This window comes from Ylistrum balloti, unplaced genomic scaffold (assembly GCF_031769215.1).
Source record: "Ylistrum balloti isolate Yb309-2 unplaced genomic scaffold, AGI_CSIRO_Ybal_v1 Utg371000, whole genome shotgun sequence".
Lineage (NCBI taxonomy): Eukaryota > Metazoa > Mollusca > Bivalvia > Pectinida > Pectinidae > Ylistrum > Ylistrum balloti.
The window spans coordinates 308,259-332,958 of NW_026782558.1; the positions used below are offsets into that span (position 1 = coordinate 308,259).

Sequence of the window (24,700 nt, forward strand, 5' to 3'; positions counted from 1 at the left end):
TGTTTTTATTTCAACGTTTCAGCAGCAAAAACGGTTGTTAACAAATAGTAAAACAGTATATGAAACATAAAAATAGATGAGATTTTGTATTTAATCTAACTTTGCCACCTAATGCAATAAGGTAATCAGTGCTATCTGCTATGAATAAAAATACATGAAAAACAAATATTTTCCACGTGCGTAAGATAAGAACGACATTTTATCTAATTACATTCTATTTGATTTAATAGTTCCCAAGGCGTTGGTTTTGTCTCGTTTACAATGATATACTTCATGTTGGTGATATACGATACCTTAGTGTTACACCAACACAGCCTAAATGCCTTAGGCCTAATGAAGCTACAAGGATTGATACGTAATGTAACTTCCTTCTGTATACGTTTATTATTTCAGTATTTCCCGGTGGATTCTTAACATGTTTACTACCGTAGTTCACGTGCGTTACATTCCTGTCCGATGTGTTGACAAACTATTTCATTTTTCTCGTACTATGTATGTTAAAAACATTCATAAAAATGTATCACATGGCTTTTTATTCTATCTAATTAGATATGAAATTCAATACTCACAACTGCAGATAAATTGAGAACATTCAATAAAGAAAGGATTCTAAGTAATAGTCAAATACAGAGAAATATAACATTTTTATCTATTATATTGAAGATTTTAAATTGAAACTTTAGGCAGTTACGGTAAAGCACTATTAAGTTACTGGGATATGTGTTTATTTCGTTAAAATACATGTATATTTTCATTTCAAACCACATTTTATCTCATCCTCGAAGCTCATGTCAAATACCAGACGCACATATTCTAATTATATCTCTGAAGCATTCAGATTTGTTTGGTCTAGAAACATATTTTATTTTTTTTCTTCTTTCTCATTTCAATTACAGATTTTCTATCGTTTTGATACTTTTCATCATATTTTCATCACAATTCACACTTTAGTAGTATCCACATGTAAGCATTTTTCATGAATTGTAAACAATTTTCGATGAGTCAGATGAATAATAATTGACAGATCATTCGTATCTATTTCAGTGCCATGCCAATATAGTAATAATGAGAACATTTTATTACTAAATAAAATGATAAACAAAGATGAAAGGACATGGAAGGTAATAGGAACGTAACGGATTAAAAGGGAAATTAATAACAGAGAGCAATAGGGGAGGGATAGATGAAGGAAGAAGTTAACAAATATACTAGTAGTATTGTTTGAATAAGAATATTTGAGGAACAGGTCAATTGAAACGGAGATATTTAAGAATAAGTGTAATGAAGTTAGCCAGTAGGTCGGTGTGTACCGTGTATACTTCCTTTAGTCCGTGTCGGAATTCCCACGAGACACGGAAGCGTCTTATCGTTTCGTACTTGATACCTCCACAGTCGCCTAGCTGGTAACTTGTTTCTAAAATTACACATTTGAATTATCCGGATAATAAAATGCAATTATAGATTTTGGCTTGTAAGCTAGATTTTAGTCAAGAAACTTCTATAAAATATGTTAATACATGTAATGTCTTTGATAAAATCTATGTAAGTGAATTTGGCCTACTTTGATGTGGCTTCTGTCTTTTTTAACTCAAGTGACTAGTTTTAATATGGAAAAATTGGCCGTTTCTGCATTCCTTTTTATTGAATTGTTTGTTGTAATTACAGTTTTAATTCAATATTCTTTTCTCTCTTTTAGATTTGACCTTGAAGTGGACTTTCGGCATACATTTCAAAACATTTAAATATTTTATACTCACAATGGATAATACAAAACATATAAGAAATTTTAAATGTTTGTTTCTGATTTATGATTGATTAACGTCACTTACAGGCATCATTTTAGTCGTCAACACATATTTCTAATCAAAGCGATCAAAACGCAATATCACCTATCGTATTAACTCAGACAAGGATCTTCCACAGAGTCGATACAAAATAATATATATATAACCGGACCCATAAAACGATATACCACAGCTTTCACGCCTCAGCAAAATATATCATAGAGTCATCACTAAGAAAAGATATACCTCAACTCTAACACATGACAACACAATATACCACCAGATCAACACACAAAAAGATATAGCACAGCTTCAACATATCGACAAAAATATCTAGTAACTTGATAATACACCTCATGGCTCGACAACAGCTATGACATGAAGGAAATCTAGACTTAAAAAACAAACTTGAAATGAATGTAATTGACTCACTATGATACATAAATTCGATGAATGTAATGCATATTGCGATGTGATTATTGAACTATATTTCATTATCACATTCTCTAGTTATGTGTTATTCTATTTGCTATACTGTCGTTGTTGCATCAAAACCATTGCATTTTTACTTTCTTTGCATTATTTCAGTATAGCAGGTTCTGTTCATCGTACCTAGCTTGTGTTCTCTCATTCGTTTCAGAGATAAAGTAAATCGCTCCTGAGGTTAATGTAGGAAAGCTATTGTGCATACAAATGTACCACATTATATGTTAAAGAGCCGCAATCTTTACAAATTGTACGTACATTCTCAATTATAGAGCTATAACCCAACTCAAAGATAAAAAAAAACTCTGAATACATATTAAACATTCTTTTATGTTACCAGTAGGGAAGATCCGTCATGCTACGGAAAAAAACGTTAATCTGATCAGATTCAGAAATGGAAACACACGCATGGGAAGACAAAAATGATACTTAGTTTCTATATTACCTACAAAATATCAGAGTGTGACCTCGTATCTCGAATGATGAACATTGCTGCATAAGGACAGGCAAGTTCATAAACAAATTTGAGAAAAAGGACATAACTATCCCCTGGTTGTACGGTTTACTATGGAGGAGATACGGTTTAGTGGTGAAACGACTTGATCGCGTTTTAATCCCACATATATTACCGATATCAGAGATAATAGCCCACATGACCACCTGTTAAACTGTATTGTTATGAGGCAGAATTTTTCATGGATCAGTTATTTCAAATGGTATAGATGATCCCCAATCAATGATATCGTTAATTACTAATACTATTAAATTTAGCTGGCTCCTTTGTGACAATTTTTTTATTATAATACGAAGTTTGAAAGAAGGTATTGTTAAGTATGAAGTTGTGTTTTGTAAATGGTGTCACTGGTCACAAAAACAACACACAAGTCAACCTGTGGAGGCGTTTTTAGGGAAGTACATAAGGAATTTTACTGGCATAATCTAACAGATTAATAGAAAAACAAGTCCGATTAGATTTTGTTTGTTTAGGGGAGGGTGAGTGTACCATATTTTTTAGGGGAGAGGGGGGGGGGTTCTCAAAATTGTCAATCGATATTTCATTCAGCCTGATGACTCTAAAAACTATCTTGAGGTTATTTTACAGATCGTATTTGAATCATAAACAGAACAAACAAACTTTTTTACACGCTTTGTTAGGAAAAAACGCACGTTACTAAGTTTTGTAACAATCCTGAAGGCTTAACTTCATATCTGTAACTAATCCCCATATATGAGAACAGCAGTCACCAGCAATTCGATTACGATATTATCATATATTTTGAAATATGATCCAACTATTTTTTCAACGTAATTATAGATGATTTTTTTTATCATAGTTATTGTTATTTCGATAAAAAATGCTTTTATACATATTGGGTTCAGATTCGGTTAAAGACTTACTAATCCTTACATAGCATTTCTCGATGTTCTTACACAAAGAAATAACAATGTGATTTTTATGAAGCTTTTTCAGTTGAACATATCAATCAAAAGACCATAAACAATTGGATTAAATAAAAGTGATATTGCAGAATGATTAAATATTTTATATCTACATAGTAATTGATAACGAACACGGAAACAAGGGTGATATGATCTGACCTTCAAAACACTTTGTTTTTATGTCAGGTGTAATGCATGCGATGCTATCCCTTTAAACAAATGCTTAAATAGAAAATCAGATTTCTGATCTTGGTGTTTGTGAATCCGAATCTAGACCAAGAAATAAGTCAAAAAGATGAAAAGGAAATTTCAAAATATTCCTCTGATGAAGTAAGATATAAAACTAAATCAAACGCATTGCCCGAAAAAAGAACCAAGAATAAACGTTTACCTATAAAGATGAAAGAAAATGGCATATAAGATGAAGGACAGATATCGATGCAGACGGGGCGATCGCCAACCTTTTTGGCCTTGGCATGTCTTCCATCGGATTTGGCATTACCCTAAGATATCGTGCAAATATTTTGGACCTTTATACCGTCATGAATTATTCTTTGTACATGATAAGAGCATAAGGGAACTGACATAGGTAAAAGAATATATTTGTTATCTATTTTACATATGTCTGTTTCGAAAAAAATACAGTATAGACACATGCAAAGTATATTATATAAAAGTGCACAGAATGGTACTCGTATCTCCTACCGACACGATATACTTCAAGAGAGAGTCATATTCATTCTTTTGTTACTTAAAATATGTATACAACACGGTAATACACAATATGTATATCTTTTACGTGAATAAGAGGAGTATTATCATGCATATACTTTATTTTTCAAACCTTGCTAAGATTTTAAAAAGCCTACGCATGAAACCACAACACCATTCTACAGGGACAAAATCACATGTCACGTCTTAAATGAAAGGGCAGTCATCGTTACCGTGTAATACGAAAGAATAAACGCTTACCGCTTGACAAATTACAACTATCTTGTCCCCTGTCAGAAAACAGAGAATATCGACATGTCAACTAGCTAAAAATTCAGATTCAATTAAATGAGGGCACATTGTATATACAATGGAAATGAGTAATAAAAGGAAGACCACGGAAAAAATACTGGGAGAATAAAACCAGTTTTTCCAGAAGGAAAGTTGTTTTCTATTTCATGTAAATATATGTCACTTGAAAGCCCAACAAGAAAATACCAACATGTCAACGTATCCACAATCCATACTTAATGCATTACAACTGGGGCAAAACTTGAACAAAAGAAAGATTAATGCAGAAACTCTTGAAAAAGGGCAAGGAGAATAAGACCATGTGTTCCTAAAGAGTAAGCGTCTTCTGCTTCATGGATGACATCCGCTATGTATATCTTTGTCAATCAAAGTAAGTAATGTCACGTTCTCAAATTATAACAATATATAAAACAACAGAACCAACAGGCAAACTAAAGAGCAACCAGCTTCATATTGCACAAAGAAATATGGTATTTCTTAATGAGTTCACTATAAAGACAATAAAGCATCTCAATAATTTTCATCAACCTGCAACTTTTGAACCCTTGTGTATATACCTATCATGTAAATCAGGATAAAGGAACGCTGACCTAAGTTTTATTTTCATTTTAGATTTGACGCTATCGATTCTGATGATGGACCGAATGGCATTAACCCACGAGGAACGTGTATCCAATGCAGCATGTCCTCGTTTTACCCACGTTTTATTTTCATTTTAGATATCAAGCTACAAATTCTGATAAATATGATGGACTGCATGCATTTAACACACGTAAAAAGTGTATTCAACGCAGCATGTTCTCGTTTTACCCAATCGGTGGCATAGTTTTCAATAAAATCCTGAGGTATCTTAAAATTCATATTCCAACCAACCGTCGGAGTTTCAAGATATCAAGAAATGCTTAAATCGCAAGTTAACATGTGCCCAGTTAGACATATAGTTATAAGTAGAGATAAACAAGAAGAAGCTGACGGCGGACTAGATATTTGGTTATTTACATGCAGTTGTTGCGATGTTTCATTTTAGTTTAAAAATCTAGATACAATAGGTTTGGAGTAACTGTGGGAAATTACAAGGGTATTTCTGCTTTGAAAGTATGGTGGAATGTTAGCTTGAACAGTCTTCTGGTGTGAAACATAGCTGATGTTAATAGCACCCGCTCAATTTGCAAACCCTTCTTTCATAAATTGACGAGTTATAGGACGATTGCGGCTATCTATATGGACAGGTTTAAAAACCTAATTTGCGCCACATAATCATACTTTTATAAGTCTCCATGTTGGTTTCCATATGTCACCAGAAGCAGTATTAGCTGAATCCACACTTGAAGTCTCTAAAGCACGGAGAGAGGAAGCGAATATATCATAGTTCGATCATTATGGACACCTAATTGTTCCTGTAAAGCATCAATTAGATTTTCAAACGTGACGGTATATCCTCTACATTTATTATAATGCCACTGTCCGTGACTTCAATTACATTTAATCTGAGGAGCGAATAAAGTCATAACATTAATAATACTGCATCCAGGACTGGACATATATTGTTATGCTCTCCAAATAAGAACCGATTCACTTCTATCGAAACTTGTCAAGATGTAGTAAGATGTATGTCTAATGTCCAAACACTAGTGTTAGAAAACATTATTTCCAGAGAGAGCAATCTAATACGATTAAATAATTGAAAATTGCGACTATTTAGCCTGCTACTATTGAGTTCACGTGGAACTAAGTCTGAAATAGGCCATAAGCATCACTGTCGAATCCTAAAAGGACGAAACAGTTTAATTCGTTGATTGGATCCACTGTATCTCACTCTAGAAGGTATCAAAGCTTGCTCTTGACTTAGCAATTCAGTTGTATCATCAACATGATGTCAAACTTAAGTCAATTGTTTTGGTAACAAGGTACCCATTAATATCGCAATGAAGACAAAAGACATGTTGTGTGAGATAGTGTGATAATCATTATTGTCATAACGTTTGTTAATTTCACAGAAAATAGTTGCGAATTGACCATTATTGTATTTTTAAATGAAAAGTTAAAAGCACATCTACAATGTAACATTGACATTGGTAGTAAGTTTACTATCCTGTAAGAAATGACCAGTGATGAATAATATAATGAAGGAAAACAGCGTCAGTACAGGAAAAATTGTTACATTGGCATATTTTGGGGGATTTTTTCACAAATCTATTTTTTACTCCGGATATATATACACAAGTCAACGTTATTTCTCGGTTTTTATTTTTATTTCGGTTGTATAAATTCACCTGAACGGAAACAGAATTGATAAAATCTAAAGAAAAGCGAACGGTAAACGTCGCTTTCTTAACAAAAATAACGCAAGTGAAAGACCAAAAAAGTATATTCCATATATGAGATTAAATCTCGTGAATTCTATGATAATTAATACGATAATTCATTCTAAACGAATGAGTATCTTGTAGACACATCAGCGACACTTTATATCAAGATGGCGTCGTCAAGATGCATTTACTTCCTGTTATCAGGAGGAATGCTTATTGAAAATTGACAGCCTTTTAAGGATTTTTTTTTCGAAGGTAAGTGTTCGTTCACACGCCTCAGAGCTGATTGAAGAGGCATAAACGTATAAAATGCTTCTGTATTTTTTCCACATTTGGCATATGTAGTATTAGACGTCTTTGATAATAAGATATTATTTGCGTTCTTGCTCCAATACACATTTTCTTCTTCGGACGAGCCTCTGATTAAGAACGAATAAAAACCAAGCTGATTCTGAAACATCGTAAAACTTATCTGCGTACTGAATAACATACCCTGTATCTTATCATTGGTCCATATTACACGTCTGATTTTCGTTCCATTTTCTAGAATTTTAAAAGACAGTATGATATATGTTTGTATTGCACGAAGCAAATCAAATGCTGGTATACACTAACAAACGTTGTGGCAACTAAGATCAGATGGTCTATTCATCATCCATGTGTCATTGTTTGAGCTTTCCTTCTTACCCAGATAGGCACATTGAAACATGCGATTTAAACCTTATCCGAAACATTAATCTAAGCGATCTTTGCATGAAGGGACCTAAAAACTGCATAAGTCTTTCCATTATATGGATTCCAGGAAAAACTATGCCAGACAGCGTGTGAAATGGGAACGTGTGCGGTGGAAATACTTTAGTTGAGGATAGAAAACATTAGGTCTATCATTCTAAAATAATTACCAGCTTAAAACATGAAAAACAACAAACCACAAATCTCTTCCTTGATACTGTTATTAAATTCACACTTTGCTATTTACGTGTTAGGTGTGTTATCGCGATGTAGATAAAGCATGTTACAAATTGATCCTTGTGTGCAAACAATATTACATTTCCTGTATACAAAAAGTACTAGGATTGCTTGAAAATGAAGGAAACTCTACCTATATATTCATTATTTAACCTTTACAAAAGAGGAAATATCAGTCAATCATGCTGCAATGTTACAATCATTTAGTTTGCTTATTAATGATAACGATACAAGTCTTACTTTGTTCTTTTGAACAAACAGCGTCTCAATAGTTATTAAACTAAACCTTCATCAAACTTTCTTCCTACTATTTTGGTATCAAATCAGGATTACAGTCTTTTCTTGATACTGTTTAATCAGAGAATGGAATTTATAGAGGTTGGATTTAAATCTACTCCAAAATGCTTTTAACTAATTTTAACGCCCTCTTCTGTGAAAAAAATTGTGATTTGTTTCTACTCTAATGATTGCCTTCTTTCTCCTGTTCTAATAGCTTTCTTTCCAAAGAAAGTTGAACGGCGGTACAAATATAAGGTAATTTTGTGAAAAATACGTCCAAATCGAAAAAAAAATAAACGCAAAAAGAAACCATAAAAATGATAGAAATTGACAACTCCATCGCCATGTTTGGTGTTAAGATAATTCAACAAATGCTTGGCATGCATATGGGAACACATTGTGCCCCTCTCTTGGCTGACGTTTTGTTTTCATATGAAGCTGGAATTTCAAAACAGGTCACAAAGACCTTGCCATGTCCTTCAATTTCACGTTTAAGTATATATCGATGATGCCGTGTCTTTAAAAAACAAGACAAAACATTTAATGACCATGTCCATCGTATATACAAGGGTATGTCTCCAATATCAAGATTTTTGTGCAAGATACTGACACAACTAATAGGTAATCTCACAACACAGGCTTAAAGAGACACCGACTGGTGTTAGACCATGTGGACATTTAACGGTTGTCATAATGATCTTATTGGGAAATATTCTTTTTCCCTGCAAGATATAGAACGTGATACCACCTACTGCGATTGATGAAGAGAGAAGAATACGTTTATTCTTCTGGAATGCCTAGTCTGATCTCCGTTGTACTTTCATCATAGCCTTCTGTTTCAATCTTTAATCTTTTGTTTATATTTTGGCCTAGTTTCAGTTAAGACCCTGTAAACATGTCCGTATTGCCGAATTCACTTGTACAGAATAACACGTTATTCAGCACTATACAAGCTGATGATACGAGGAGTCTATATTTTTCAAATGTTCTGACTATGTTACGGCAACATAAAGATAGTTGAGCGATATGACAGAGAAAGATTACAACTGAAACGAACATGTGTTATGAAGTACGCATGTATAGTTACATATTTCAGCAACGGTGAACACTGATAAGGGTTTGTATCAGTAGCTATCTATCATTTTTTAAATAAATGAAAGAAATGAGAACAACGAGAGGATATATTTGACACTAAAACAATAAGCGATGATTGATGATCGTTAACATATCGACGCCCCGTTCTTAATGAGCGAAAATATAATTTCACATTCCTTACACCTATCAATGTCCTTTATTACTTATGTTACACTTTTATATGCAACAGCATATAAACTTTTTTATATCTCATGAACATTGTTAAATAAGCAAACAGAGATTGATATTTCATCTTACCCACTTTCAATGGTAACGAACACCACGCACACACAATGCATCAGACAGGGAGAGACAGCGATATGTTTGACAGAATGACATGAAGGTCACAAAACACATACATTCAAGAAAACACAGCCGTGTCCCCTCACCCGCTGTTCTATCTATGTGACCAGAATGACAAAATCAAATAACATATAAACATCAACACTACGCACCTAAAATGTAAACAGTAGCCCGAACAATGTTCTGATCCTCTATTCATAAATCTTATTCCAAGTTTTGTCGTTGCTTAGTTTTTTGTTTTTTTTTAATGTCTGCTAAATGATGATAGGTTCTGTGCAACCTGGAATATGTATAAACATTGCATTTACACAACGCGATAACAGCGGCGGTATGCTTAAGTGTTATAAATAATAAATCACGTGTTTTATACAAATATCCCGACGATCATGCCAGGACAGCAATATACCACCACATGTGTGTTATTTCATCATTCATAAAAACCGAATGCAACCTGTCACAGATTTTATTTACTAATGTAAATGTTTCATTGATGCACGCATACGACACACTTTAGATAATCGCATGTCATGCCATTTCGTTATGACACAAATGTATAAAACATGTAATTAACGACTCACTATCTCGTATACGTTGTTGTCCATAACTGTCCGTTCTGTAATGTCCTGTCGTTTACCATTCAGAATCAGTGTCACATCTTAAGAATCTCTATATAGGTTATGTTCATATTTACCATGTAGTGTCATAACATCAACTTCTATACTTCCTCATACAAAGTGATCGCCGGTCAAGATTAAAGAGTCAAAGGTCATAATTAAAAGTCTGCAAATGCACTGAAGCAGGAATATCTGTGTGTTATTGACATTGTTTAGCTTACCACCCGTCATTCAATTTGTATTAATGTATATCAACTACCATTTTGAAAAAAAAAACTGAAAATCAATATATAATCAATTTCATAGTTACCTAAGAAATACTAAATAATAAACATAGTTTATCTAACATAATAAGTGTTTAACATTTCACTTGCCTCATTTGCTGTGTCTTGGCCATGTCCATAATGCACGCCTTCAAATACCAAGATGGTCAGAACAACCACCAGGTGAGATACCATAAGCATGGCGGACACTTTAAAGAATGTGATAAGACTGTCCAGACATTTTACATCCACTCAACGCAAACAAGCGCGCCAATCTGAAATTAAAGAGAAAGCTAACATTCCATCACCAAGGTCACCCACAATAACACTATCGGTTATACTGTTTTACCTGTCACTCTTCCCATAGTTACCTGTTGTGTAACCGCTGCGTTGTGCATTATCCACCGCATCCCTTTAAATTGGAGACGTGAGCGATTTTCTTTAAACATCAGTAATTATAATTCAATTCTAATATCTAATATACAACATAATGTGTATGTCATGAGGATTTCATGTCCCGATTCTTTAAAAATATTTAATCATAACAATTAAAACACAGTAGTTCGTTACGTTAGATATTCTAGATTTTCACCTCATTTACTTGATAATCTTTGTGAAGTTGTAATCAAATTTCAGTCGAGCTAAGAATTTTTTCTTCATCGTTGGTTTTTCCTTCTACACAAGCATAAAACTATCATTTTCATTGAAATAAGAATGAAATGTATACACTAGATTTATCTTATTCAAATAAAATGTCAATTAGATCCTGATAGATATAAATAGCATTCGTTCATTTGGTGTTTCTTTATATATTATAGGTCAATTTATGATACGTGTTAAATAAAGAACAGAAATAATCAACCACTTACCTGTATAATCCAAATCATATAATCCAGTGATTTGTTTGTAAACAGACGCTGAATTGTTTATAAAGATAACGTTTCCCACTTAAATCCGTAAATAAGAAGTCCAACACCTGGATTGTAATCAGATGGGATACGTTACAGTACAGCGGCCAACAGGTGTTAGAACTATACCTGTAGTACAGTAGTACAGACAAAGCTGGGTAATTTACATGATCTAAACGCTGTGCAAATTCAGTATACGAGACAGGGTGATCCTGAAATTTGAGTATGTACGACGAGGCTGTTGCGATCGGGCTATCAATTTACAGGTATGGAGGCCGAAGCAAAGAACCCATTGGTATGTGACAGAATGGTTAGAACTATTCTTACCAAACTCTAGTACTGCAGTAAAGAAGTATACATATAGTTGTATATTATATACACCACTGTAGAGCAATTAGATCGCACGCATCAAAGACGAAGCGCAACTAGCCGAGACGACTACTCTCTAATAATAGGTAAAGATATTGTTATTATCTCATTTATATTTAAGCTAGGAATATTGATGGATCAGACATATTGAACAACGATTGACTAGACTTGCCTGCGTAACCAATCATAGTATACAATGCTTTCTCTTTCGTATTTAATTCTCCATGGCAATAAGCTGGAATCACTAAAATCCGCCATCATCTCATCTGAGAAATTAGATTTGATGATTACCGTCCGTAAATCCCGTTTGAAAATAAATACTGCAGGCTATGGTTATCGTACACATTTCAAAAGAAAGATGTTCGGTTAAAGGAAATCTAATACTCCGTAAAGCCAATGCATATGTAATCTAAAGAAATAATCGTTTGATCAAATCTTGCAACGCTATCTGGTATTGAAGTCTGGATATGGCATTACACATGCCACTAAACGGAAGCTTTCTAAACGCTCAATATATCATTGCATTTTTTGCTTTTGTTTATAAGTTTCTTTGAAAAACTAGCAATAATTGAATAATATAAATGGAACATATAACAGTAAGGAAATGACGATTTGGCATTCTAGCAAACATCCGGTAATGTTTTTACCTTTTCGAAAATCTGGCAAATTTCATTTGATGGTAATAGTTTTTTTGTTTGTCTCATACGCGTATGAAAACAGCATGGGGATATATTTCAAAAGTGTTATTTTAGAAATACTTGCAAAATTGAATATTTTAGCAAGAACATGTACCTTTACGTTCGGGTTTTTTTATGTAACCGTATTTTTTTAATTATAGTGTGTTTTATTCAAAACGATCGTGAAGTTGTATAGTAAAATCGTCCAGATAGTGAGATAATAGCCCTGATAAAACATGTAACAGGCTTCCCATCACTCCAGTCAAACCATTATAAAGTTATGAATAATTCAACCTCCTGTATAACAGCTAATAAACTTCAAATGTTCCTTTTAATTTATGACCAGTAAAAAGCTAGCAAAGGGATTTCTACACAAAACTGGAAATATTATCCTGTTTACATCAGATTACAATCGACAGTCAGCTCACTAGAAACAGTACATATCAATTTAGTCCGAGACATGGTATACCCTTATCTCACCAATAGGGCAAAACAACGAGGCGCGTAGAGTACAAATTCACTATACAATCATATTCCGTTTAGCAAAGTGTCCTAAATAATAGCATTTGTCTTGAAGGTCACCATTGATTCCGCATATATTTTGGGCAGAACAACAAATAAAATACAGACATATTAATAGAATCTGAATTCGTACACAAAGTCGATGAGAAAATAGGCCAAATTATGAAAAAGAAAGATTTACTCCTGAAACTTACAAGGAAAATAAAACCGGGTGTTCCGGAAGGGTATGTCTTTTCTGTTCCATAGACGACACCCACTTTGTAAGCCTCAGTTGGTTAATCAAAGTAATTCCCCAAATGATAATAACAACGAGAACAACGGGCAAACTAACGAGCATCAAATATGTCCAACTTCATATCGCACGAAGGATTAGAATATTTCTCGGTGAGATCATTATGACGACTGAAAATCTCAATATTCACCAATCAGCGACTGAATGTCTCCGCAAGAACGTTTTTGGGAATGTACAAAGTCAGACTATTTTTTATGATGTCAGTAAGTAAACTCAATAAGTAGCCCATGATGGAAATATCAACATTTCAACATTTGATCACCTTTCGAATCTTCTATACTGAATATAAAGACATGCATAAATAAGAGTTTTCAATGACTTTTGGAAAGATTTACGGTTACAAGCATGGTATTGTTTTGAAATATTCAATTTCCTTGTGTGATATAAAGTTAGATTGTTCCGCTGCTCGCTAATAAAACATGATGGGGAGCGTTATCATAAACCTGAATTTCATCTAAGAATGAAATAATGTCATTAGTATGAACCATAAGTAAAAACGGAAACATTGAAAGCACACAAATATGTCAGTTTCAGGCACTTTAAAAACCAAACATACACAAACAATTATTGAGACTTCATCCAGAGCAGTTGATTCTTCATACCATCTTGGGATATAGCATAGAAATATTGGTGCTGACTCTTTCTAATTTACATCGTGCTCAGTGCACATCATAAACAAAACGTAAAATATGTGTCTCAAGCACCGCTCTTGATGATATAATGTGATGTTTACGTGAAAGAGGAAAATGGTCTTCAGAAACATTCTTTACGTGAAACTTCACAATGTCTGCCACACATAAACAAATTTTATCAACAAAACGTCAAACTAGATTTACCAACAAAACTACCGATATGGAAGTCTCACATTTATAACTGTGCCACACGCTTACATCTTCAGCAATTATAACAATGTTCTGTGCACAGAAACAAACTGTTAGAACTACAGACTGCTACGTAAAAATACGATAACACAACTTATTCATATCTAAATACTGTATAGCTGAAGAGTGCACATGGATGCTTAAGAGACTGCAGGCACTTCTGCCGTTCGAAACCACATGTTCAATCATAACAAAATATTGTACAAGTTGGACAACTATGTAGAACGTGCATAAAAAACTTCGCAACAAGGCATGATGACGTCATCATCTGTAGATATTCCGAAATTGTTTGATGATTAGGTGGTTCGATGTCTATGATTCAACTCATGAGCGGGATGTAAAGTTCTTAATACAAATTTGATTATTGGAAAATCGACATAGTTCGCGACATTCAGAACATGTTGGAAGATGATTTCAAATATGATATCCTGTCATAAATGTCCTTTAAAATTTCAATTCAATATAATCTCATTAAAACTCTGACAAGCGTTTAAATGTTTGTCTCCGTTAAACTGTAGTAATCCTATCACGTTTAATACGCTCTCAAACCAAAAATAGCTAACAGGAATGATCACAAACGCTGCAACACAATTCGGATAGTATAAACTATTTAAGGAGGGGCGAATTAAGACTTGTGTGTCTGCAATACCATGGGTACCTAAACATCGTCATTGTACAAGACGCGATGACAAGACACAAAGGAATCATTATCATAGTGTTGATTTAAACGCAAAACCTGCCGAATGACAGAAACCCCGTCCCATCTTCAACACAAAAAGAGAAATTTTTTTTTAAACCATTGTAGACGTGTTTTGAATGAAAAGTTTCAGGAGAGATGCAACGAGCATAGTTGTCATTTTTTCCTTTTCTTTTTCTTCTTATTTACAAAAAGGAAATATATATATATATAAAGATATCTTTTTAAGTTTGGTTCCACAGATACTTCAAAATGCGTGTTTTACTGAGAGTTACTTGTGGTGTAACAATGTAAACAGAAAATGTATTAGAAATAATTCTATTCTGATCTAGTCGTTGAATAACGAACCGATGACATTAAAACCGTTCTGAACTAAATTTCTATAAATACTTACTGCAGCCATTATTTTGAAATAACAAATAAAAAGGCATCACTTCTGATTTCATAAATGTAATTAATTCAATAAATATCAAAGCTGTATTAAATCACCAATGCGAAGCAGGCAACTATTTGTGAATGCCCAGATGGTGTTACTGGAGTACAAATATTTCAAGCATCATCTAAATGTTAAACGTTAAAGCTTGCATTAGGAAACCAGCTCATCATCTCAATCATCTAAATAATCTTTCGTGATATAAGAAGTAAAAAGGGTAATGTAAACTGGTTTTATAAATACAAAATGTTATTTAAACAAACTCACCAATTACATACAGACGATGCTACAGTATCAAGTTCCAAGGACAGATATACATCTATGGCCAAAGAAAAATGTAAGAAGTCTCCAGCACGATATATTTACTATCAAACGATAGGATTCTGATCCGGCTCGATGTTTTGTCTCTCAGCCAGGAAATGCGGCATAACATGTTAAATGCTCTACAGGCGTCACTAACAGGAACAATGTGTTTTCCAGTCGCTTTCTGCAGGTGAATCAGAGATACCAGTATGCAATTTACTCCAGGTTTGCACGTCAAATTAGCTTTTTGTGCAATATTTGCACCCTGAAACAAGAGTCGACAGCGGTATTGGGCTATTGCTGAAATTGCTTTTTTCTTTCTTTTCCTTACACGCAAGATAATAAAGACTGGGTTTCAGAATAAAGTAGCGAGTAATTTGACAGAAAGATCAAGTGTGCCTCCATATCCAGACTATATAGAATGGCGATATGTTCCAGCTGAAGAAAAGAAATACTTGTGGTAAGCAAAACACTTCCATACATTGCTGTGCATAGCCTTAATGCATATCTTGATGCTATCTTTGAAAGTTCTGCATGTCGTTTGATATTTATTAATTTTTACGAGTTTGCCCATGACATTCAGTTCTTACTGCGTCCCTATCTTATTCTAATATCAAGCTTTCCATTTCAGCACGATACGTGTAAAGCATGTGGAGTCCATTTTTTGTATTGAAACGACATATTACCATTATTGTCAACGTCCATGAAAGAACAGGGGAAACATAAGAGTGTGTAATTCTTGAAGTAAAACATAAAAGACTGGATCAACAACAAACCCGTTATACTGAACCCTTGTCGTTGTTCTAACACCAGGATAGGTGGGTGAGTCTTTGAGCTATACATCAGTAAATCGGTAATTTCGGCACTTTTTTGAAAACACGCAAACTTTCGACTCTTTGACGTTCAATTGGAATAGAAAAAAAGGTAAAAATGAGCGGGTCAATGATTTATACTAGAGAAAGTTCCACCTCATAAACAAAACCGACAAGAAAATACCGATAAGTCAACATATTCATAATCCAAACTTGAAATCAATAAAACAAAGGTAAAACAGGAAACAAGAGGCCCATGGGCCTTAACGGTCATCTGACAAAAAGCAAGCCAAACCTAGAAAGTGGGTTGAGGTCATTCATTTGAACAAACTTGGTAGCCTCTCCTCCAAGCATCTTACAGGCCCAATATCAGCACTCATGGACTTTTGCTTGTTGAGAAGAAGTCGTTTGTATATTTTAACATATTTGACCCCTGTGACCTTGAAAGTGGGTTGAGGTCATTCATTTGAATAAACTTGGTAGCCTTTCCTCCCAGCATGCTACAGACCCAATATCGGCACTCATAGACTTTTGCTTATTGAGATGAAGTCCTTTGTATATTTTAACATATTTGACCCCTGTGACCTTGAAAGTGGGCCAAGGTCATTCATTTGAACAAACTTTGTAGGGCTCCATGCCAGCATGCTATGGGCCAAGTATTAGCCCCCTAGGCCTTCTAGTATTTGAGAAGAAGTTATTTAAAGATTTTGATATATTTGACCCCTGCGACCTTGAAAGTTGTTCAAGGTCATTCATTTAAATAAACTTGGTAGCCTTTCCTCCCAGCATGCTACAGACCCAATATCGGCACTCATAGACTTTTGCTTATTGAGATGAAGTCCTTTGTATATTTTAACATATTTGACCCCTGTGACCTTGAAAGTGGGCCAAGGTCATTAATTTGAACAAACTTTGTAGGGCTCCATGCCAGCATGCTATGGGCCAAGTATTAGCCCCCTAGGCCTTCTAGTATTTGAGAAGAAGTTATTTAAAGATTTTGACATATTTGACCCCTGTGACCTTTAAAGTGGGTCAAGGTCATTCATTTCAACAAACTTGGTAGTCCTTCATCCCAGCATGTCACAGGCCCAATATCTACACTCTGAGCCTTTTGGTTAATGAGAAGAAGTTGTTTAAAGATTTTAACATATTTGACCCCTGTGACCTTGAAAGTGGGTTGAGGTCATTCATTTGAATAAACTTGGTAGCCTTTCCTAGCATGCTACAGACCCAATATCGGCACTCATAGACTTTTGCTTATTGAGATGAAGTCCTTTGTATATTTTAACATATTTGACCCCTGTGACCTTTAAAGTGGGTCAAGGTCATTCATTTGAACAAACTTGGTAGAGCTCCATGCCAGTATCCTCTGTGCCAAGTATTAGCCCCCTAGACCTTCTAGTATTTGAGAAGAAGTCGTTTGAATGAAAAGTTTACGGACGGAGCACGGCGGACGACGACGGACGAAGCATGATGACTATAGGTCATCGGACCCTTCGGGTCAGATGACCTAAAAAGAAAAATTTACACGCATACTGTTGAAAAAGTACATGGAGAATAACAGCAGTGGTTCCGGAAAAATAGACGGTTTTACTACATCGACGACACCCGCCATGTAAATCTAAGTAATGTCATTCTCTCAAATGTATACTTTGATCCTGGAACCCGAATCACAGCCCCCTTGGCGGTATCAGTTTGTTGAATTTTGTTTAAGCTAAGGAAATCAAGTCTTTTTGTTGGATTCGGGACGGAAAGTACAAAGCTAAAAATATATTCTCCCCTACTATAGACGGAATTAATCTAACCACAGTGCATCATACTACTATATTCGCATAAACTTTTATCGAGTAGTCATTATTTCAATTTTCCCATTGTGAATTTTCCATTACTGCATAGCAATAGCCATGCATCCCCAGTCTATAATGTTAACGTGTCGCAGTTGATTCGATATTCAATGGTCTGCTTCCGTTATCATAATTTTTGTGCAAGATGTCAACTGACGTCAAAATGTTTCTTTGATTCATCGTTTACCTTAGTTTTATTGAAATCGAGTTTGGATTATGATTATATTGACAACATATTGGTATTTTCGTGTTGTTTATTCAAATATACGTTTAAGAGCATGAACTTTGAAACCAAAACCATCGAAAAATATTTGAATAAATGAGGGACAAGATAAAAATTAATAAACCTTACTAAACTACTAACGTAGTCTGCTTATTACTTTTTTTTTAAAAATTGATTTCCGTATCCAATCTTCACTAAAGTATACGCTTTATCTATCCGCATGATATTTGAAATAACCTTGAAGCTACTACATCACAGGTTCTACATGTTCGTCATTTCCTTGATAAAGCATGGAATTCAAAACTCATTCATATCACTTTAATGTTGTGCGCGAGATAAAACACATATTCATCATATGCAGCGGGCGTCAGGACCTACTTACAATGCCTGCTGTGACATTGAGCACAATGTTAATGAAAAAGCCAAAACTGAAAATAATTTTTATAGTGTGTTTAATTGGATTTTAAATTTTGTCTCCTCACCGACTTACTGAAAAGTAAATGCCTCGTAAATTGTTCACATTTCAAGTGCCAAATGGACATATCCCTGTTGACTTACACGCGTTATTCACAACACTTCTTACGTAAATAATTTAACTTTTTATGAATACAATGTATATGCAAGTTACTAATTATATACAACAGTAACCATATAATGTCTAATCATGAAAGAAGCAGCATTGATGACTCAATCGACTAGAACATGAAAATATTCACAAACAATATGTGAAGAAAATGTGATGCATAAAAAATATAAAGTTATCCCATGGCTGAAAATATTTTAAAATCTACAGGTGTGATGTGTTGAATCAACAACTCCACAATAATCTAGGATGATAAAGATTGATGCTTGGAAAGCCTTCCCATGCCGAAAAGGTGCATTCCGTTAGCAAAAATTTACCCAGTCATGGTCGGATATAATCTTTATACAAGGTATTTTAAGTGTTAAAATCGCCCTCAGCTTCATAGTAATGTATTTCCAATGCGGTTTATTGATTTCTGTTATCTATGAATGAACGGGGTAACCAATACAATGCAGAGACAGTGTCTATGAAGGGTATGGATGGGGGAAGGAACTGGTACTTGTAATTCATAAAACTTTACATAACTATTATGTGTTGCATAACTGTAGTGGTATTGGAAAAAGAGGCAACCACATTGCATTAATTGTATGTTTTTGTTTTAATTTCGAGAAAGGATTTATACCTTCTGTAACACAGAACAGTATACACATATATACTGATAATTTAAGTCATTAGCAGATCCAAAAATAGACTGATGTTTGCTTTACATTTTATAACCTAACCTTCATATTTACACCACAAAAACCACAAGACACCGGTTCAATCCATTATGCTCTTATCAATATAAAGAAGCGTTATTGCTTAATGCCCGATAGCAAAGCGTTCACCATATAAAACTAGAGTAAAACATATGCTCATTTGATTTTAAGAAATAAAAAATCTACATAGACGCGTGATATGATTGATCCTTGACTACCGTACGAATCGTGTACATTAACCAGATCTGCTTACCATGAAAGATAACGTGTGTATTATTTGCCAACATAATTGTTATAAAAAATCTAAAATCCAAATCAAAGCGCAACAAGCGTAGTAAACTGTATCACGTTAGAGAGACATCACGGTAAAGATATTTTTTGTTATTGATTGTAAGTGGTTATATATATATATCTATTTCCGTTTCTATGCTATCCCGATATTCACAATCGATTTCCAGTGTCTAGCTTGACCACTTTTTCGGTTCGGGAAACCCCTCCTAAATATAGCCCTGATAAGTTTTGAAAACGAGGCAGTTAATTTCGTGAACACGAATAATTGATGGCGGGTAGAAATGACTGAGACAGCAGTGACAAAGGAAGTAAAATCCCATTTTTTAGTACCGGATTTTGTGGGTATGGTAAATGTTAACTGTAGTTTGATTAAGAAATTACATTAATCTAATCGTCAACGTTGTTTTGACGGTGTTTTTGAGCATGCGTTATCATATATGACCACAAAATTCTCATATTCTCAGAGTGTTGATCAACAGATAAGGATTTCCTGTTTATAATACTGAATTAGCCTCTTCATGTGTATATTTCAGCGAAAACCAACTGTCATTGTTCATAAGGCGACACACTTGATGTATATATACAACAACTAAAATAATAAATTTACCGTGGTGTCCTTCAAGGTGTAACAGTATTACGAAAATGTATCTGTAGTGCAGGCATAATCGACGCGTAATTTCGATATAAATGACACGAGTTACAAAAAAAATTAACTGTGTTGCCTGTCAGCATTACCTGGATCATTTTATTGGAAATAAATCATCTAATATTTATGGATCACGATATCGTGATGACTTTAAAAAACGGGGGGGAGGGGGGCGGGGAAGAATGATTTATTACCGTCGGTTTGAAAAAGTCATTTCGTCAATGAAAAAAATCATACTTTCCCATCATACAAGCATATAAATACATCATTTCACAATCATAGATATTTGTCTAATCGGTCAAACCGTGGCAATAAGATATAATGTGTATCTAGACATAGTGAGTGGTCTAGATCAGCTGACGGCCTCACAGTGTATCGCGTACCCAAGAGTAATGTATAACTCTGATAGGACATACCAACCGTTACAGTGCCTTTACATGTTGTATCATCTTACATCTTTCTAACATAGCAAACGTGACAAAGAGATATATATCAAATGTTGAAAAAATACTTGTCATTCAGAAAGACACACATTCCAACAAATAGTGTTGCTAGCACAACATTATGCAAATTATCAAATATTCAATTTGCTTACAAATATTAACACTTATAACAACAAAAATACAAGATGAATCACAAAATCACTATGGGAATGTGATTTACATTGCTAAATGTCAACATAATGTTTCATGAAAGGAATGATTTAGCTGACAACCAATTAACTCAATTTAACTTCCAATTACTAGCACTTGTCTACATTCTATGAGAAAACCACCTGTAGCCTAGATATTGGACCATTTTTTAGGCAAGATGTTTGATGTACCATAGTGAAAGAAATTTGTTTTTTATCTCATTAGAGTGAGTAGAAAAAGAACATGCTCAAGCTGGTTACACAATAGTCTGTTCTTCATATTTCATTCTGCAGATATATAAATACAATATTCTCATATATAATGGCTTGTTAACACTATCGTTATCTAGACTAACATAAGCTTTCTCTGTCTCTTCAAGTTTTAACAAACAGCAACACATGCGTTCATCATTAGCATGATTACTTTCTACATTTTCATCTTTGATTAATTACTTTGACTTGAGAAAAAAAAAACTTCCTTTCGAAGTCAATTTGTTTCATTAACCTTCATTCAAAATTTTCAAAAAATAATTAGAGTATGTGGATTTCAAGCTCGTCTCCATGTAGATCCCTCCATTGATTTTTCAAAAGAAGCATAAGCTTATTGATGTCTCTGTCGCACTGTACAAGAACGGTCAGTCCAACTTCGGGAAGCGAGTGTCTCCCTGCTGTCTTATCATCAGCACTGAAATGTTCCACAGATGTATCGACCACAATTTCCTCTGCTTCATCAGAGAAGATTAGGGTCAGCTTCTGATCGTTTTTGCGAAAGAACAAAACCCTCTTTAAAGAATCGACTTTGCGGATGTCAGTGATGTGATATCTGGCTGTGTTAGGCAATCCCCTGGCAAAGTCTGGTAGAGGATAACTTGCCACATCTTCATGGATCAAACATAAGTAATCGTTGGTCAGGACAAGACTTCGCGATTCCATACTCTCCACTGCACCACAGTGACTTTCAGAAGTAGCGACATAGCAGAGTATGTACATGAGGATGTCTGCTTTTCTACGAGCCAGCGGTGGAAGTCTAAGGCAATCTGTTATTATAAACAACAGGTCTGACATTGTATCCTCGCCCGGGTAAATGAAAGGAACTTTGCTGGGATGCAAATATTCCATGCCTTCCAATGTGGTCTTTGTTCTCTTGTTAAAGGCCCGATAGAAATCTTGTTCAACGTCAGCTGGGCTTCTATCTACCATTGGTGATGATGAGAATATGGAGAGCATGGTTGTGAGCTGTCGCATAAACTTTTCTGTAATGAGACCGTCTCTGCTCAGAAGTGTGTATGTCGAGTTGCAGTTATTGCCAGTCAAACGCACGCACTGGTCAAAGAGCCCAACGTTGACCTGTTTAAGATCAGAGTAGTGGAACACATGATAGCATCGTATAATGGTGCTGTCTTTCTGACTATTGTGAAGGATACCTGAACTGTGGTGTTTGTCGACGTGTTTCCTCTGTAAGCCTATCACAGTATCAGATTTGTGTCTAGTGTGCGTCATCCAAGCCTGTCTCTCAACCAACGGTGACTTGACTACTCTATCAGACACAAAATACATCGCTCTAGAGCTCATCATTACACAACTAATTATCTCCTGGTGTGGATCCTTATATGGCACCACAACGACCCATAGAACAAAATGCAGCTGTTCAGCTTCAGAATTTACCAGGGCTATATCACTGTGAAAGAAATGTGCCAGCTCCTCGCCTCTCATTTCTGTCAAGAGCAGTAATTTTGGTGACAGGGTATTCACTAAATTATGAGAACGAATGCATGATTCCAGCTGTGTCTGCAATTCAGGTGTAAGATAATTCAGATCTAGTTTCCTCGACATATGTGCAGTCAATGCTGCTTTAGTGTTCAAAGTCATATTTGCGATAGTTTTTGATCTAATTTGTCTCACTTTGATCTCACTACTCTGCAAATCTTCTCCAGAGGATTCAAATCCTTGAATTTGCTCTTGTAACTTTGTTTTACCAGCATCATCCGTTGATGCGTCTAGACTGTCTGACGACTCATTGCCACCTTCTGGTTCTTCACGGATAGTCGGAGACATTCTATGGGTATGTTCTGATCGCAGAATAGTAAGCTGATCCAAGAAGCAGTCCCTAGCTTTCTGCGACAGAAAACAAACCTGAAACCCTACTGCACCAATCAGTTCATGGAACACCATTGACACATCAAATGGTTCAAAGAGGACTGAGAGATTTTTTATCTGAAATGACGACGTTCTACGGTGCTTTCGCGTTGAATGAAAACTTGCACCAATTTTTATTTCGCTGATATTCGTCATCACTGAATGTTGCTGTAAATATGTGAAATGGGCTTTTGATTTAAAATCTTCCAGTTTGTTAATAAATGTTGGTCTTGGCCAAAATAAACAATCCTGTTGGATCAGGTACACCTTGTTTTCTGACAGAAGTAATAGCGCATTTTCATCTGTACCACTAACAGATACAATAGAAGAGACCACTACACGTCCAGTGCAAAGTCCTTCATCATCTTCTTCGGAAAATATTTGCTTGGACATATCAGAATTTTGGGAACAATTGATAATGTCAATTCTACCAATATCAGATGAATGCAATCTTGACTGCAAGTCATCTGTGAACTCTTTCCCTATATCAGAATCTGCACCTTCCAGGATGAATGTCCCACTGGGACCTACAAATGACTCTTCAAGTCTGGTATAGCAGTAACATGGACCAGCCAGTGCCTGCTGCACATTGTTGAGAGGCATTATGTAAAATGTCTCCAGATCGGGCACCCCACTAAAGCCACAGCTGCCATGCTTGAGACGAAGGAGGAAGAGGCGACGCTCTGTTAGTACTGCACAACAAGGAATATTGTCTTCTTGTCGCGAGTACTGAATAACATTACACCACATAACATTCACTAGCTGTTCCATCACTTGGTCCTCTGAGTTCGAACCAAACAACCGAGTCTGAAGCCATGTCACAAATTCTGCATTTCTGTGATTGGGTAGCTTTGCGATGTTTACATATGTGATGACAGGTAAGTTTTCATCGGAATGTCCTCGGCTACGTCTCCTCTCCTTCACTTCTGTTTTGGAATTTCTGCAATGAAGAGTTGCGAATTAATACACAGCCAACTAAAGGTTTGATAATATAATTCATTGTAAGGATAAGACAATTAGGTATGTGAAAAAATTATATGTTCATTCAATTTTTTTTTTCGTAATTTATTCTATTTTCAAAAGCTACAATGGAAAAAAAATTATCTCATTTCTGCTGTATATCTCTAAAATGCAAACAGTGTGTGACCAT

General features: G+C 34.9%; 1 protein-coding gene across 1 annotated transcript in view; it reads right to left on the reverse strand.

Annotated features, from left to right (window-relative positions):
- Positions 1–19,000: 19,000 nt before the first annotated feature.
- The window catches only part of LOC132559964 (nischarin-like), a 32,203-nt gene continuing 26,503 nt past the window's right edge, over positions 19,001–24,700 (reverse strand). Inside the window, exon 16 of the mRNA XM_060224604.1 lies at positions 19,001–24,490. Coding sequence (XP_060080587.1) covers positions 21,946–24,490 — 2,545 coding nt within the window. The 3' untranslated portion in view covers positions 19,001–21,945. The remainder of the gene's footprint in view (positions 24,491–24,700) is intronic.